Source organism: Crocodylus siamensis, chromosome 8 (genome assembly GCF_052110815.1).
Source record: "Crocodylus siamensis isolate JL-2025a chromosome 8, ASM5211081v1, whole genome shotgun sequence".
Taxonomy (NCBI): domain Eukaryota; kingdom Metazoa; phylum Chordata; order Crocodylia; family Crocodylidae; genus Crocodylus; species Crocodylus siamensis.
In genome coordinates, this window is record NC_143402.1 from 56,297,667 (window position 1) to 56,315,655 (window position 17,989).

The window sequence follows — 17,989 nt, forward strand, 5'->3', positions numbered from 1 at the left end:
GCAGCATGCAAGGGCCATATATTTGATACTGCTGCCTTGAGATACCATTAAGTAGCTGGAAACAAAAGCCAGGGGTCTTGGATCCCAATCTTCTTTTCTTCAACAGCCAGCATCCTTTCCTCCTGCTGGGATTAGAACCAAAGGATCTTGCTTTCCAATTCTTCCACTCAAATGCTATCCCACTCTGGATTTAGCATATTTTCTGGTATACAATGTGCCCTAGAATATAATATGCACCTTGTTTTTGGAAGGCAGAAAGGGAAAAAAAATGTCCCTAGTAGTAAATAACTAAGGCCCCTGCTATATGTTACATATATTATGCAATTAATTGGTGAATCATTCAATAAATTTAGACCAGCCACACAATGCAAAGTCGAGTGGCAGCAGCAAGGGAGCTGGTCCTGCTCATTGTTCTATCTCCTGTGAATTCCTGAAGGTTTTTAGTTTTGGTTTCAGCCTTTAAGCAGCAGAACCTGCCCTTACTATATTTCTCACTTATAAGACACACTCCAATTTCCAGCAGCTGTTTTTTGGGGTAAAAGTGTGTATTATATACGAAAAATTATGGCATATGAACATATCAGCTCTTTAATTAATATACCATAGAAAGGCAGACACCCTGATGAGGACAACCTATGAGAATCCCCAAACTAGGCAAGAATTTCCCTCCTTTGCTTCTTGCCCCACCTCAGCTTCAGAGATGACAATCATGTAATCGGAAGAATGTGTTAAAGCAGTTCAAATCAGTTGTTTCAGTTGCGTGTTTTCCTATGATTGGAATATGCAGAACACTGTTCTCTCTCCCTTGGCATCATCCCATGAGAGTGTTGCTACAGTAAAGGCCACAGAGCTCTGGGCTGCAGGTATGATCTTGCGTGGGGTAGGGCTGAACCATATCTCTCTCCTCTCTATAGATGACCGATGCACCAAATTCTACCATCCATCCAAGCAGAGCGGCCTGCTCAGTAAGATCTGTCATGGGGATGTTTGCCGCTGTGCAGAAGGTAAGGAAGGCCTTGTCTCTCACCTGCACTGAACATAAGAATTGCCATTTCCTGGGTCAGACCTTAGGGCCATTTTACTCAGTCTCCTGTGTCACATGGTGGCAGAGAGCAGATGCTGAAAGGGAGGGTGAACTGGGTCTGGCCAGGGTTTTGTTCCACTGCTCCTCTCCCACTTCTAGCCTCCAGCATTTAAGGTCTGGGAAGTTCTGATTTAGAGGTCATGGCCCTCACTTTCATGTTCAATAGCTACTGATGCCCCTTTCTTCTAAACATGTGTCCAATCCCTTTGTGAATCTGGCTGAACTCTCAGCTTCTAACACATCTGGTGGTAATGAGTTCCAACATATAATTCAACAATGAGTGAAAATGAACTGCCTTGTGTTAGTTTTAAACTGACTACCTACTTGTTTCATGTTGTGACCCGTAGTTCTTGTCTGGTGAGATCTAGTCAATAATAAATCCCTATGGAATTTTTTGCCATTTGGTATTTTTTAAATCCTTATCATGTTTCCCCTCAAGCATCTCTTTTCTAAACTGAACAGGCCTGGCTTCATAAGTCTCTTCAGAAAGAAGCCTCTTCACAGCACTGTTCATCTTTGCTGCCCTTCTTTGGCCCTTTTCTAGTTCTTCTCTATCCTCATTAAGGTGTGGGGACCAGAACTGGGCACAGGATTCAAGGTGTGGACACACCATGGATTTATAAAGGGGCATCATGATGCTTTCTGTTTTGTTTACAATTCCCTTCTTAATAATCCCTAACTGAGGTGACATCTTGCTCCAAACTCCCACCCTGCTTGCCTTGGGATGTTGAGTTCTGGGTGAGATTCACTCACAATTCCAAGCATTTAGGAAGGTGGATCCCCTTTGGATGTGTAATAACAGCAGTGAATGTCTCTCACATGCTAACATGGGCATTGCCTTCCTTCTCCACAGAAGACTGCTTCATGCAGCACAAAATGGACAGCCCAATCACCCTGGACAGACGGATTGACGATGCCTGTGAACCTGGAGTGGATTATGGTGAGTGACTGAAGAGGAGAGGCTGATAGAACTAGGGTTATATAGTTTGATGAAGAGAAGACTGAGTGTGGGATTTGATCACAGTCTTCGAAGAGGAGGGAGACGGACTTTTCTGTGGCTGTATGAAACAGGACTAGGAACAATGGCCTCAAGCTGCAGCAGGGGACCTGAGGTTGGAGATGAGAATGGAAAGCCTGTTCCAATGCTTGACCAGAGATGTAATGGAGTCTTTATCCCTGACAACGTCCAAGAGCAGGTTGGAGATGGGCTGTGATAGTTTAGTCGGGCATGATCCTGCCTACAGCATAGGACTGGAATATATGTGGCTTCATGAGGTCCCTTCCAGCCCAGCTTTCCTATAATCTTAAGATATTTCATGATTTCATAGTTAGTAGGGTCAGAAGGGACCTGAGCAGATCATCAAGTCCGACCCCCTGCCGTGGCAGGAAAGAATACTGGGGTCAAACGACCCCAACAAGGTGTTCATCTAACCTCCTCTTAAAGACCCCCAGGGTAGGAGCCTGCACCACTTCTCTTGGAAGTTGGTTCCAAACCCTAGCCGCCCTGACCGTGAAGTAGCGCCTCCTGATATCTAACCTGAATCTACCCTCTGCTAGCTTGTGACCGTTATTTCTGGTCACTCCTGGCAGTGCTCGGGGGAAGAGGGACTCCCCCAATGCCTGTTGGTCCCCTCTGACTAGTTTGTAACAGGCCACTAGATCCCCCCTCAGCCTTCTCTTGTGGAGGCTGAACAGGTTCAGGTCCCGTAGCTTCTCCTCGTAGGGCCTGCCCTGCTGCCCCCCGATCATGTGAGTGGCCTCCTCTGGACCCTCTCCATGTTGTCCACATCCCTCTTGAAGTGTGGCGCCCAGAACTGGATGCAGTACTCCAGCTGCAGCCTGACCAGTGCCACATAGAGGGGGAGGATCACCTCCTTGGACCTGCTTGAGATGCATCTGTGGATGCATGACAAGTGCAGTTGGCCTTCTTGACCGTGTCCCCACACTGCCGGCCCATGTTCATCTTGGCATCAATGATGACTCCAAGATCCTTTTCTGCCTCTGCACTGATGAGAAGGGAGTTCCCCAGCCTGTAGGTATGGTGCTGGTTCTTCCTCCCCAGGGGCAGCACCCATCCTGTTCTCATCTGCCCACCTGTCTATGTCTGATTGCAGCCTATTCCTCCCTTCTAGCGTGCCCACATCCCCCCACATTTTAATGTCATCAGAAAATTTGAACAGGGTGCTTTTTACCCCCTCATCCAAGTCACTGACATAGATGTTGAACAGCGCAGGCCCGAGGACCGAGCCCTGGGGGACCCCACTGCCCACATCCCTCCAGGTTGAAAATGACCCATCCACCACCGCTCTCTGGGTGCAGCCCTCCAGCCAGTTGGCGATGAATTTGACTGTAGGTGTCGACACCACAGTCCCCTAGTTTCTTAATGAGAACAGGGTGAGAGACAGTGTTGAAGGCCTTCCTGAAGTCCAGAAAGACTACGTCCACTGCTACCCCTGCATCTAAGGATTTGGTGACCTGGTCGTAGAAGGCCACCAGGTTGGTCTGACAGGACCTGCCTCTAATGAACCCCTGTTGGTTGCCCCTAAGTATAACTTCCCCACTCTGGCCCCTCGTGAACATGTGCCAGAATAATTCTCTCAAAAACTTTACCCAGGATCGAGGTAAGACAAACTGGCCTATAGTTCCCCGGGTCCTCCTTCCTCCCTTTTTTGAAGATGGGAACCACGTTGGCCCTCTTCCAGTCCTCTGGCCCCACACCAGAGCACCACGAGTGCTCGTAAAGCGGTGCCAGGGGTCCCACAAAGACCTCAGCTCATTCCCTCAGCACTCTGGGGTGGAGATCGTCCGGACCAGCTGATTTAAATACATCCAGTCCCTTCAGAAGTTCCCTGACTAGTCCTCACTGACCCTTGGCCTGGGTGCGCCTCCCCTGGGGCCTGAGGGGGGCCTGGTGGGGGGGGGCTGTTCCTGACCCTGCTCAGGAAAATGGAGGCAAAGAAGTTGTTAAATAGGTTAGCTTTGTCATCTGGTGTGACAACCGGATTTCCTAGCATGTCTTGCAGGGGCCCCACATTACCCGGTACCACCTTTTTGCCCCCTATGTATTTAAAAAAGGACTTCTTGTTGTCCTTGATCCAGGAAGCTAGTCCCAGTTCCACCTCTGCCCTGGCCTCCCTGACCGCCCCCCTGCAGCCCCAAGCAACCGCAGTATAGTCCTCCCTGGTGATGGCCCCTCCCTGCCATTGGGTGTATGCCTCCCCTTTAGCTAGGAGACACTCCCGGATGCTTTTGGTGAGCCATGGGGGGTTTTGCGCCCTCCTGCTCCCTTTGATCCGTGTTGGATTTGGATCCACCAGGTCTTTTTTAATGAGGAGAAAGCCAAGGCAGGATTTGCAATGAGGTCTAGATGGGAAAGTTTCTGACTAAAGCTGAATGTGGGAAAGGGCTCAGATTTCCTGGGGTAGATATTTCAGGGCCCTACCCCCAGGAAATTCACAAGATCAAATTTCTACCTATTTTAGATATTCATATGGCACCAGTCAGCCCATAACAGAACACCCACAATCTTGCATAGGTAGCTCCCTTCCCCTTCCTTTTTTGAAGTACAGCAGTGCTATTTTCCTCACTGGACAGATGGGGAAACTGAGGCACAGGATGCAACCAGTGATTCTGGGGTGGAAGCAGGGAATTGAAGTCCAGCCCCAAACAGCACCTTCAGCAGTGGATGATCTTGAATCTGTATATCCTGGACTGGCTACAGCACTGCCCTCTAACTAGCATCCTGTCTATCTTTCCTTTCAGTGTATAAGACCAGGCTTGTTGAAATTGAAGAATCAAGCAGCTATGACAACTACATCATGGAAATTCTGACCATCATTAAGGCAGGTAAGAAACGCCTCTGTGTGAGGCTAAGAAAGAAGCAAGGCTGGGTCCAAAGCCAGCATTTTCTTTTTTATGACATTTGGTTAGTCCATTTGCCTTTCTATTGACTCACTCAGAGGAAGAGCTACAACAAAAGCATGCTATCTCAGGCCTTTGAACTTCGTCTTTTTGTTGCAAAGGAAAGAGTTTGCCCAATCCATTTGTGCAGCACAAAAGAAAGACACAACAACAGGCCAGTTGCCTCACAGGAGCGTTTGACCTTCCTCTGAAGCAAAATCTGAGCTTTGATGGCCTAGTTGGCTACAGATAAGAATCATTCCATGTTCCTGAATGCTGAATTATCTAAATAGAAATAAAAGCAAATTAAACCAGAGTCAAATGAACTGGGAGCTGAAGAACAGGTGTTATAAGTATCTGTTGATTTAGCACTTAATGATCTCAGCTGTGATCAAGCCCACAGGCTAAGCTCCAGATCATAGATGCCTGAGTCTTTAAGGTAACCATCTTAGCAAGGGAGATTTATTATCCCCCTCTTGCAGATTTAATGAGAGGGAGTGACTTGCTCAGACCCACACAGGGAGTTGGAGGCAGTCAGGAAATAATCTCTGATGCTTCTTAGCATAGTGTCTTAGCCTTGATGGCTATATGCCATATGTCCTTACATACCACATGCTCCAGAATAAGACCTGCACCTGTTTTGGGGGAAGAAGAAAAGATTTTTCCAGAGTTATGGCTGCATTGAGCAAGAAATAGAGCCTAATGGTCAGCTCACTCATCTTCCCTTTCCTGCCTAAAAAGAACCATTTTTAATTCTTTCACAGCTATATTTTCAGCAGCTTTTGGCAGCTTAGCCAGAAGCTGAAACTCTCCCTGCGTATTAAAATTGGACTCTAATCTTCCCTGCTGAAGACTGGACTCCATGGGCAGGTATAGGATCATATAAAGAGCTAACAATAACCTCCAGGTCTGTAAAATAAGAGGAGGGGGATCAGAAGCAGGTACTTTGCAAATTCTTTCATGAATTTGCCCAAGAGGGGTTAGCTTGTTTAATGGAACATCAAGACAATTAAAAAGAGACAAGATCAATTAGCAGAAATCAAGCTGATTCTAATGAGCCAATTGACTCCCTCACAGCTGCCTGAATAGAAATGCACTGCTGCTGTTCTAGTCAGAAATTCAGCTTCCCTGCTTAGTCACACACCATGGTTTTGGAAGACTAATTTTTAGGGGCAAAGGTGCATGTGATATGTGAGTTAGCATGGTATACAATGGATGGAATTTCAGCAATTGGTCACAACAAGGCTTGCATCTGAGCAAAATGGTTTGTTTCTCAACTCTCAAGAGAATACCAAGGTTTTCTTTTTGCCTCTTTTCCTTTTATCTTCACCTCACCTCACCTCGCATTGACTATTTTCTCTCCCACACATTGCTGTTGAGTGTTTTTCCTCCCTACTACCAGGGACTGATGAGAATCCAGTAGGCCAAAGGCGTAAGTTCATCAGCCACGTAAAATGCAGGGAATCTTTGAACCTGGAACAAAACAAGGACTACTTGATCTGGGGCCTGAGCAGTGACCTGTGGACCATGAAAAATGAGTAAGTAGCACTCTCACCACCTTGGCACCTTCTGTTGTGATGGAGCTTGCACTTTGACTCAATGTTTCTTGAATAGTCCCTTAACTAATTACAGTTTCTATAGTACCATATGAAAGATATAAAGCATATATATATAATATCTATATGATTATCCCATAAACCTTATCTTTATTCTTCCTATGCCCATGACATAAGCAAATTATATTACCACTTGAGAGATGGGATACCTGACACAAAAAGAGCCAACAGCATCCTGTATTGTATTAACAGGAGTGCCTCTTGCAGATCAAGAGAAGTGGTTCTTCTGCTGTTTTCAGCACTGATGAGGCCTCCCTGGAGTCCTGTGCCCAGTTTTGGGCTCCACACTTCAAGAAGGATGTGGACAGATTGGAAAGGTTCCAGGGGAGAGTGCCAAAAATGATTAGGGGCCTGAAAAGAAGGACTGAAAGAACTAGGATTATTTTGTCTGGAGAAGACTGAGGGAGGATTTGATCACTGCCTTCAGATCCCTGAAGAGCGATGACAGAGGACCAAGATGGGCTTTTCTCTGTGGCCATAGGGGATGAGACTAATAGCAATGGCCTCAAGCTGCAATAGGGGAAATTGAGGTTGGAAATGAGGAAGTATGTTCTGACTAGGGCTGGTCACGCATTGGAGCAGGCTGCCCGGAGGGGTGGTGGAGTCTCTATGCCTGGCAGCATTCAAGAGAAGGTTGGACAGACACTTGGTTGGGATGGTTTAGTCTGTGCTGATCCTGTCTTAAGCAAGGGACTGGACTCAACAACCAGGTGAGGTCCGTTCCAGCCCTGCTTCCTATGATCCTATAAAACAGAGAGCCTAAAACATATTGCTCAGTATCACTCTGGACATCTGCAATGGATCTAGTAGGTAAAATCAAGCTTCCAGGCTAATAAACATAACTCAAGCCCAAGCTAGTCACTGTAAGCCATACTTCCCCCTTTCATGGGCTACTCCCCTATGGCACTAATACAAATCACAATTCCAGTGCAGTTTTTCGGCTATGGTGAATGCATCCATCTACAGCTGTATTATTTTCTAGTCTTAGACACCATGGAAATATTAAGTATGGAGATATATAATATTCCCAAGTGAAACCACAGCTCAGAGGAGCAGCAGGATCTAACAAGCTACTTTCAGTCCTCATGGTGACTGTAGGATGTCATTGTTGCTGAGCTCATCATGTGTTATTGATGGGTTGTTCAGTGTTGAAGTCTCATGGACTGTGTTGCCAACAAAAAGTTGCAGCCAGGAGATCCCAGTATCAGTCATGTTTTAAAGAAGGACCTGAGGCTTGGTTCAGTGGCAAAGGCTCAGTCAGGTTTATTGTCTGCAAGGCCCTAACACACTTGTCATCTGACAGACATGTGCTCACGCATCTATGCCTGGGACAAGGTAATGGCACAGCACTGTGTAGGCTTCCCTAGGCCAATACGAAGTTTCCACACTCTCTCTAATTCTCCTTTTATACAATGATCCAATCAAATGACATACTATGTATCTTGACTATCTTGAGCTGCCCTGTACCATGGGCTTGTTCCACATCCTGATTTGGGTGTTCCCATTCCAGCCTCAGCATCCTGGTACAGGACTATCCTACACCTTGTATAGCCATCTCCCCCTTCCATCTCTTGACAAGAGGGCACATCTGGCATATCTGGCCATACCTTAACCACATTCCAAGTTGTGCTTACATCAGTTCATACATCAGTCGAGTTCACTGATCAGGCCTACTCTGGCTAATACTTTAGCAAAGCCTTTGTGTGAGCAGTATATATATAAGGTGATCAATGTTCCAGTGAAGCCTATGTAGCAAAATATAGCATTAGCTGGGTTTTTTAACATCTGTGAGCATCTGAGAGGGGAGGCACCCAGCTGTTTCTCTTCCCAGCTGTGCAGATCCTGGCAAAAAGAGTACACCCAGTTTGTGTTGCATTGTTCCACTGTGCTGTCCTTTCCAGGCTCTCCTATATCATCAGCAAAGACACTTGGATTGAGAAGTGGCCAAATGAGGAGGAATGCCAGGAGCCAGATTTCCAGAAACTCTGCCAGGAATTCCAGGAGTTCTCTGAAGCCATGACCATGTTCGGTTGCCCAACCTAAATGTGAAACTGGCCCTCACGGCAGCCTTTAGGGGGCCCTTTGAGCTGGCCTGATATATAACAGGCAATGCCTTCTCTCAGATGGTCCCAACATGGCTGACAATTTGTCTCCCCCCCCCCCGCCTCAGTTTCCCACTTTGTTTCTTATTGTTTACATATATAAAAAGCTGATTTCTTACTCATGCCTGCTGTGTGGTTATTTTATTACCAGTTACATAGTTTGCAGGGCAGCTTTATAGATGTTTGTTCCTAGAAATATGAGTGCATTAGAAAAATCTTCACTACCATATTTTCTTGCACATAATGAACACATTTTAAAAACCTGTTACTGGAAATTGAAGTGTTCATTATATGTGAGAAATTATGGTAACAGCAGTTTTTACTGATTGCTGGGCAACAGCGAGTATAAAATCTACATGTGATCCACAAGGAGCAGAACAGTAAGGCAGCGTGACTCCCTTGATGCTGATTCATAGATCCTAGGGTCAGAAGAGGCCTCGGTGGGCCATCTAGTCCAACTCCCTACCCCTGGCAGGCAAGAAAAGTGTTCCCAAACCAGAAGCCTGTCCAGTCTCTGCTTGAAGACCCCCAAGGATGGGGTGAGCACCACCTCCCTTGGGAGCCCAGTCCAGAGCCCAGCAACCCTACTCTCCAACAGCATATGACCATTGTTCCTTGTTGTTCCAGGGGGTGCCCTGGTAAACAGATCATCACCTATTTATGTTGCAGTCCCCTTATGAATTTGTGTGCCACCACAAGACCCCCTCTCAGCCTTCTCTTGGAGAGGCTGAACAGGTTAAGGTCCCTTAGCCTTTCCTCATAGGGCCTTCCCTGCAGGCCTCCAATCAGACGAGTGGCTCTTCTTTGGACCCTCCCCAGGTTGTCCGCATCCCACCTGAACTGTGGCATCCCGAACTGGACACAGTACTCCAGGTGCGGCCTGGAGTATTACCTCCCTGGACCTGTTTGTGAAGCACCTACGGATGCACGACAAGGTGAGATTGGCTCTGCTGACTGCTTCATCACATTGATGACTCATGTTCATCCTGGAGTCAGCAGTGACTCCAAGATCTTTTTCTGCCTCAGTGGAGCTGAGAAAGTCGCCCCACAGCCAATAGGTATGATGGTAGTTCTTTCTCCCTAGATGCAGCACCTTGTACTTGTCCTTATTGAATTGCATCCTGTTGCTCTCTGCCCACTTCTCCAACCTGTCAAGGTCAGCCTTGATCTGGTTCCTCCTCTCCAGGGTGTTAGCTTCACCCCATATTTTTGTGTCATCCATGAATTTGGACAGGGTGCTTTCCACCCCTTCATCTAGATCACTGATGAAGATGTTGAACAGCACTGGCCCCAGAACTGAGCCCTGAGGGACTCTACTGCCCACATTTTTCCAGGTTGACACCAACCCATCCACCACCACTCTCTGAGTGCGACCTTTGAACCAGTTTGCTACCCAGTCTACCGTATAATCATCCAAGACAAATCTCAATTTATTTATAAGGATGGTATGGGATACCATGTCAAAGGCCTTCTTGAAGTCCAGATAGATAACATCCACCTTGACTCCTGCATCTAAACATTTGGTGACCTTGTCATAAAAAGAAACTAGGTTAGTCGGGCAGGACCTGCCTGCTATAAACCCATGTTGGTTACCCCTCCATATCACATTAGCCAGTAGGCTCCTGCAGATGTGTTCCTTGATAATTTTTTCAAGGATTTTCCCTGGATAGAGGTAAAGTTGACTGGTCTACAGTTCCCCAGATCCTCCTTCCTCCCCTTCTTAAAGAATGGGATGGCATTGGCCCTCTTCCAATCCTCCGGGACCTGACCTGAGCACCGTGAGTGCTCTTATATCCTTGCTAGTGGTTCAGCTATGACACTTGCTACTTTCTTCGTTACCCGTGGGTGGACTCCCTCTAGTCTGGTGATCTGAACACATCCAGTCCCCCCGAGTGCCCTTTTACTGTGTCAGCACTGACCATTGGTCAGCGGATGTTCCCCTTGTTGGTGTCCGTGCTGCATATTAAGGGTTCATCTACATTCCTATTTAAGAAGACAGAGGCATAAAACTAATTGAAGAGCTCTCATTTGTCCCTGCTATCCATCACTAAGCCCCCCTGCCTGTCCTGTATGGGTCCTATGCTACCCTGCACCCTCTTTTTCCTCTCAACATACCTAAAGAAAGACTTTTTATTGTCCTTAATCCCTGCCACTAGCCTGAGTGCTAGAGCTGCCTTGGCCTTCCTGACTGACTCCCTGCAGGTGTGGGCCAAGGAAGTGTACTCCTCCTTGCTAGCTACCCCCTGCTTCCACTTCCTGTATGCTTCTTTTTTTGCCCTTAAGGTATCCTGGATGACCCTGGTTAGCCAAAGGGGCTTCCTGGCCCCTTTGCCACCTTTCCTCTGCCATGGGATTGTCTCACTCTGAGCCCAAAGAACGGTATCCTTGAGGAATGAGCACCCATCTTGGACCCCCAAAGCATCTAGGCTCTTGGTTCCTAGTACCCTGCTAACCAATCCCCTGAGCCTATTAAAGTCAGCCTTTTTAAAGTTTAGCACCTGTGTCCTGCTAGGTATAGTGCCTGCCCTTCTCTGGATAGTGAATTTTATCATTTGCTGATTGCTGTCCCCTAAGTTGCCTTGAATCTGCAGGTCCCCCACCAGGTAATCCCCTGTGGCCAACACCAAGTTGAGCAATGCATTACCCCTGGTGGGACTCTGTACCTTCTGTGTTAGGTGGAGGTCCTGAATACAGTTTAAGAACCTGCATGAGCGGTTAGATCTGGCTGACTGTTCCTCCCAGCATATGTCTGGGTAGTTAAGGTCCCCCATTACTACCATATCTCTAGACCACACAGCCTGGTCTAAGAGCTGCCTGGAAAATTCCCCATCTACCTTGTCTTCCTGGTGCGGAGACCTGTAGTAGACCCCCACCACCAGGTCCCTTTCCCCCTGACCCCCTTGGATCCTAACCCACAGAGTCTCTGCTTGTCCGTCCTCTGATCCCAATTTGATTAGGCAAGACTCCAGCCAGGTAGGCATCAAGCCTCCTTTTAGAGACCCCCAGGGTAGGAGCCAGCACTACTTCTCTTTGAAGCTGGTTCCAGATCCTGGCCGCCCAGACTGTGAAGTAATGCCTCCTGATGTCCAGCCTGAACCTATTCTCAATCAACTTGTGGCCGTTATTCCTTGTTACTCCGGGAAGTGCTTGGGGGAACAGGGTCTCACCCATTTTCCTCTGGTCCCCCCTGGTAAGTTTATAGATGGCCACTAGATCCCCACTCAGCCTTCTCCTCTCAACATTGCCCTACACCAGCAGCCACAAAAACCTCATTATAGGCTGGTCTGAAAAGATTCTCTGGGCAACCAGGCAGACAAGGTTCTTTTGGTAAATCCAATATCTTTTATTAGATATCTTTTATTACCTTTTATTAAACCAACTCAAATTTGAGTTGGTCTAAATAAAAGATATCAGATTTACCCAAAGAACCTTGTCTGCCCATGTCCTTAGACCAACATGGCTATGACCTACACCTCTGGGCACCCAGAACATGCTCAGAAGCATCCCTAGTGAGATACCATATTTACTCACAAGATACCTGCACCTTTCCCCAAATTCTGGCCCTTCAAAACTGGGACATGTCTTATGTGGGGGAAGCTAAGTTTTCTTTGCTGGAACAGAAGCTTGCAGGAATAGAAGTATGGCAATGCTGTGCTGTAAGATGGCCACCTGCTTCTCTCTCAGGCAACAAGCAGGTTGGGGAAAGTCTAGCATTAATCCTTTCACAGCTGCCCTCAACCTGGCATTAGTTTTGAGCCAAGGAGCTGAAAACTGTTGCCATTTGAGAGTGGCTGTGAGAGGTCTGAGACTAAACTCCATGCCTTCCTGCTTTCTGTCTCAGAAAGAAGCTGCTAGCCATTTGGTACTCCTACCTTTTCATGAAAAAGCCAGCACTAGGCCACAACAGTGGAAAAATCCTTTTTTTCTACCTACTTTCTTGTAATTACATTATTTGTCTTGTGAAGGCAGAATGAAGGGAAAAAGAGATTCTTTCTTTTAACCACAGGATTCAGAATCAGTTTCTTAAAGTCAAGTACCCTAAATTTTGATTGCTGAATTTGAGGGGGAAAGGGCAGTGTGGTATGTGAATAATTACAGTAATCTCAGGCCCCCTTTATTGCTACTTTCTGGCCTGTGGCTACCATTACTGCAGGCCTCCATCTAAAATGGGCATCATCCGTATGAGGATTCACCTTGGGACTTAGTGCCTGGGAGAAATACATCCCAATCCCCCATCTTTGCAGCCCTAGATGCCCAGCCTGTGCCTATCACCTCTGGAGACCCTCTACCCATAATGCACTTTGCTTGGGACATGGACCCTAGGTAAAAAAACACTGCCACCCCCCGAGCCCTGCAAACCTATGTTGGCTTGAAGGTCAGCCCCATAGTGCCATGGCCCTAGGTTTTCCACCTTTACCTCAGGTTCAACCATCTCTCCATTTTCACGGCCCCTAATACTGAGGCAATGGCTGAAGCCCACGCACCAGCCCAGCCAAGGGGCACCTGAGGCTCATGGGCCAAAACCACAGCCCCTACATACCTCAAGGTATGTTGTGTGTGTGTGCATGCTCATGTATGTAATGGCAGGGGAGATGCAGAGACTGTTTCCTCCTTCGTTGCCTCTTCCATCAGAAAGTGCTTCTGGCTGCTTGACTCTCTACAGGCTCAGATCTCTGTCCATTTCCCTTCTCTGTCCAATCAAAACCCCCAGCAGGAACGTCAGGGATGGGGGAATATATAGTCACATGTGGGAGAGGCAAACTCCCTCTTGCCAATACCATTGGCTGTCTGACCTGCCACTCCACTGCTTCTCCACCATACATAGGTGATCGTCCCTACCAATCAAGAGCTGCTGGGTACCCTATTGGTTGAAGAGGAGGTTCATAAATAGCAGGGCTGTGCGAAGCTGCAGTTGCTGATTCAATTCAGCAGAGATTCAGCCTAATTCAGTGGCTGTATCTCTGAATCTGAATGAAAGCAGGGGACCTTTTAATCTCTCCAAATCCATTTAGAGAGATTTGACAATTCAGATATAGACACAGCTCTACATGTTTTCTCTATATACCTCAAGGTCCACTTCCGAGTCCACCATGGACCACGTGGGGGACACCCCACCCCGTCCCCCGGCTCAGCAATTGGTGCCTCCTGGGTCTGGGGAGGCACCTGGGGTCCCCCTGCAGCCTATTGCCAAGCCATGTGGGTGCAGGGCCCAAAATCACCAGCGGCAAAACCAGAAGTGCACTTCCACTGGCACTTCCAGTTTCATAGCTTGCGTTTCCAGGGAGTGCATGGCCAATCTCAGGGGGTGCATTAAGTGTACAAACACTGACACAAGATAAGCCCAGAGATTTTCAGCAGGGATCCAGAGTGTCCAATGCCTTCTGCCCTGGTGAGGCTTCCTGGAGCTCTTTGCAACAAAAGAATTGCTCTGGGATTTTTCTTTTATCCATAGTAAAAAATGAGCGAGGGCAAAGAGCTGGTGTTTTCTGAGGTAAGGCCTGAGCCTAATGAGGTGGAGAACAACTGTTTTAGGGGGCTGTGTGAGGAATCAACTGTGATTTCTCCCCTGTGGGTAGTTTGTGGTTGATTGTAAGCCCTCTAAGACTTTCTGGGTAGGGTGGGATATAAGTGCACATAATAAGGGCATACAGAAATGAAGCTTCTGGTAGCAAACAAAGCTCCAGGCTTGTGGCAGAAGGCCACCCCTGTTTCTCCCCAAAAACTCTGCTCTGTGACAATTTGGTTAAGATGGGCTCTCCAGAGGGTACACACCTTACCCTAACTCCTTAGGTAACCTGAGCTAGATACATTCCTGAGGGAGGGAGGAAACCTTCTCGCTCTGCCAACATGACTGGTATCACATACCTGGGTGAGGGGCTTGCTCCCTGGGGAGCTAGGAACTACCAGTATGCCCAGCAACTAGTGATGCATTTCAAATTGGTTGGCTGACAGCCAACAGGTCCTGACCTCCATTGGACCAGGTAAATGAGGTCATAAGGGCTATATAAGTTAATAACTGCCCAGGAGGAGGGGGCAGCAGCTATGAGGAAGACTCAGAAAGAGAGAAGAGCTGGACCATCTGAAACTTGCTCTCTCTCTTAAAACTCACGATCAAGGAACTGCCTGCCTCCAGAGGGAATCTCTACCTGCCTCTGGATGATACTTGTGAGTAAGCTACCTAAGATCTAACTAAATATATAGCTTGCAGTAACTCAGATGTGTGATCAAAGGCTACCCAGCCATGCCAGTTTGCTCTATGGGATTTCTCTGATATTGCTCTACACTGTATCCTATTCCAACCCTACCCCTTGTAACCAATAAAGTTCTCCTTTGTACCTAGCATGGGAGACTTATTGGGAATGGGTCTAGATCATGTCGTGGGGTCCCCTTGGTTCGGCTAAGGGAGGCCACTACTTGTGCTTCCAACTGAGGCAAGCATCCCAAGTTCTTGAAGTGAATCAAGTACCCTCGAGGGCTACTAGGCCTGCATTTCCCAGGGTGTGTAGAGCCAGAATCATACCCATCCCTGGGTGGTGGCAGTGTTACCCCCAGGCTAGCAGGTGTGCTCCAGAAAGACGGTTGTCCAGATGTGAGGTGCCCCCAGGGAGGCGCACGGCGCCTGGAAGGTGGTTGGGTGCAGTGAGGTGGGAGGCTTAATGCAGGAGCGCCCCCTACTGGCCGACCACAGGCTTACCCCTTTTTCTTCCCTCCCTGAAATTCTGACTGCAGTCAGACAACCTCCAAATATGGGCTCTTTAGATAAGGAGAGGATTGATCTAGGATCTTTATTGGAAGGGAAGAGAGGCTAAAAACTGGATCCATGTGGGAAAAGCAGGTGCCAAAGTGGAAGTTAATGGGAGTTAGGTGCAGATATCACAAGAAACAATCCAGATTTGCCTCTGATCCAGTAGTCACAAAACTTGCTTGCTGCTTGTGTTTTGGACAGCAAAGGTTCCCAAACTCAGGCTTGCCTTGATGTTTGGGCTGACTGGTTGCTGTGATTCAGATAACATTTAGGATTTATTCTTTCCTGTCTCTCACCAAACAAAAATTAAGGGTCACAAAAGGAAACCAATAGGCAGTAAGTTTAAAACTCTTTTTCCCCAGTGTGCCATTAAAGGGTGGGGCTCACTGCCCCCAGATTCATAGATTCATAGACCAGGGCTGGAAGGGACCTTGGAAGATCAAGTCCAGCCCCCTGCCCCCCAGGGCAGGAAGTCAGCAGGGATCATAGGATCCCAGCAAGATAAACATTCAAATGTCTCTTGAAGGTGTTCAAAGTGAGTGCTTGAACCACCTCCAGCGGCAGTCTATTCCAAACCTTGGGGGCTTGAAGAGTAAAGAAGTTCTTCCTTATGCCCAGCCTGAAACACTCATGGAGGAGTTTGTGACCATTCGATCTTGCCATCCCTTGGGGCCCTCTGGTGAACCAGATCCTAGTGAGCACCCCTGATAAACTTATAGGTGGCCACTAGAATACCCCCAAGCCTGCACTCTTCCAGGCTGAAGAGTCCCATGGCTCTCAGCCTCTCATCATAAGGTCTGTTTTCCTGACCTCGGATTGTGTGTGTGGCTCTCCTCTGGACTCTCTCAAGCTTCTCCACATCCTTTTTGAATTGTGGAGTCCAAAACTGGACCTAGTACTCCAGCTGTGGTCTCACCAAGGCCGAGTACAGCGAGAGAATGACATCCTGGGATTTGCTTGAGAAGCATCTATGGATGCAAGCCAGCATTTTGCTCACTGTGGTGGAAGCTGAGAATTTAGCCAGATCCACAAAGGGATTGAACACATTCTTGGAGGAAAGGGGCATCAGTAACTATTGCTTTCCCTTTCAGCATCTACTCTCTGCTGCCATGTGACACAGGTCTATTTGCTACTTTAAGGGATTGTGGGCCCAGTGTGACACAGGAGACTGGGCAAGATAGACCTACCATGTGACCCAGTAAATGGCAGGTCTAATGTTCTTAAAAGATAAGAAATCCTCCCTTTTACTTTCCCCAGGACATAAATCCCAACTAATTGATGGTTTCCAAGTCCACAAGAGCTCTGATACAATCCACTCCCTAATGTTTCAATGAAATGAAGACATTTAAATAAAACCAATCATGAACATCTCTTACAATATTTAGAAAAAGCCATCTATAAATATAAGGTATAGGCTGGAGGGGAAGTTGAAAAACTCAGTAAATTCAAGAAGACCTACTACCAGCCTGCGTGCCACCCTCCTTCACCCTCTGAAGTTTTCCAGTCCAATAAAGATAACGTGTTGTCTATGTTGTGCTGTCATAGGTAGCCAGATGGACTTCAGCATAACTGTTTGTTTTTGTGTTTTGAGACACAGGCAAAAAAAGGTCAGGCTGTAGACCTCCTGCTTGCCTAATTTCCAGTAGACGATATGCAAGGTAATTTGGGTAATAAGGGCAAACCCAACCAGATCAAAAGTCCACCAAATGTATTTGATCAGCATGATGTAGATGGTATGGGGAAGTCATGGACCTTTTTATCACTGATCAGCCTGTCCCATCGGAGAGGGAGGAGTTGATCAATAGAGGGATAGGGACTGATTATGATTTCTGGTGCAAGCGCCAATGGTAGAATTGTGGCCAATGCTGGCTTAATACCATCATTTTACAACACCATCATTTCACAATTTGAATGCTTTGAAGAACACCCACACATATCTCTCTGGTCACTGCCAGTAAAAGAAAATATTTACTGGAAACCAGCTGATAACCTGTTTTGCCCATTAACTGTTTGCTGTATTTCAGCTTTGTATTTGCAGCTGAAGTGAGTTACTGTTTGTTGGCAGCAAACACAACACAAGTCTTCTTCTGTCTGTTTAGCAATAAGACTCCATACAATTATGGGTACAGATTCTTGCCCCTTAGGTGTGAGAGGCTGGCCAATGGTTAGAGCTTTGAAGATTGAAGGTGCAAATATACGTTACACTTAGGCCATGCTAAATCTGTGGCATGTTACACAGGTTTAAAGCTAGAATGTGCTGAGAGCTATCACATTAAGGGTTAAGACCATTTCTTACCTGCATAGTCTATCTTGCTATTAGAGGGATGGCATGGAGGGGCATGGTTGATGATGAAGCAAGTGTCGCTATACTCATGTGTTGGAAGCGTGAGGGCCAGACAGCCAGCAACTGGTAAAATAATCAATGTGAATAAGACCTTGGGCACCTAAAAGAGGGCTGTAAGGGTATTTGTAGATGATGTGGTCAGCTGTCTGAGCTTAACCACCACAGCTCCAGCCAGCATTGTTGGAGAGGTCCCAAGAG

The 17,989-nt window shown here is 47.2% G+C and overlaps 1 protein-coding gene and 1 long non-coding RNA gene across 2 annotated transcripts in view; one reads left to right on the forward strand and one right to left on the reverse strand.

Moving 5' to 3' along the window:
• LOC149858674 (A.superbus venom factor 1-like) overlaps positions 1-8,820 on the forward strand; it is a 71,736-nt gene extending 62,916 nt beyond the window's left edge. The window contains exons 36-40 of the mRNA XM_090060193.1: positions 915-1,004; positions 1,938-2,024; positions 4,847-4,930; positions 6,387-6,522; positions 8,502-8,820. Of these exons, the coding sequence (XP_089916319.1) occupies positions 915-1,004; positions 1,938-2,024; positions 4,847-4,930; positions 6,387-6,522; positions 8,502-8,643 (539 nt within the window). The 3' untranslated portion in view covers positions 8,644-8,820. The remainder of the gene's footprint in view (positions 1-914; positions 1,005-1,937; positions 2,025-4,846; positions 4,931-6,386; positions 6,523-8,501) is intronic.
• Positions 1-17,989, reverse strand: part of LOC149858675 (uncharacterized) — an 85,981-nt gene that overhangs the window by 46,021 nt on the left and 21,971 nt on the right. The gene's annotated exons all lie outside the window — the stretch shown is intronic.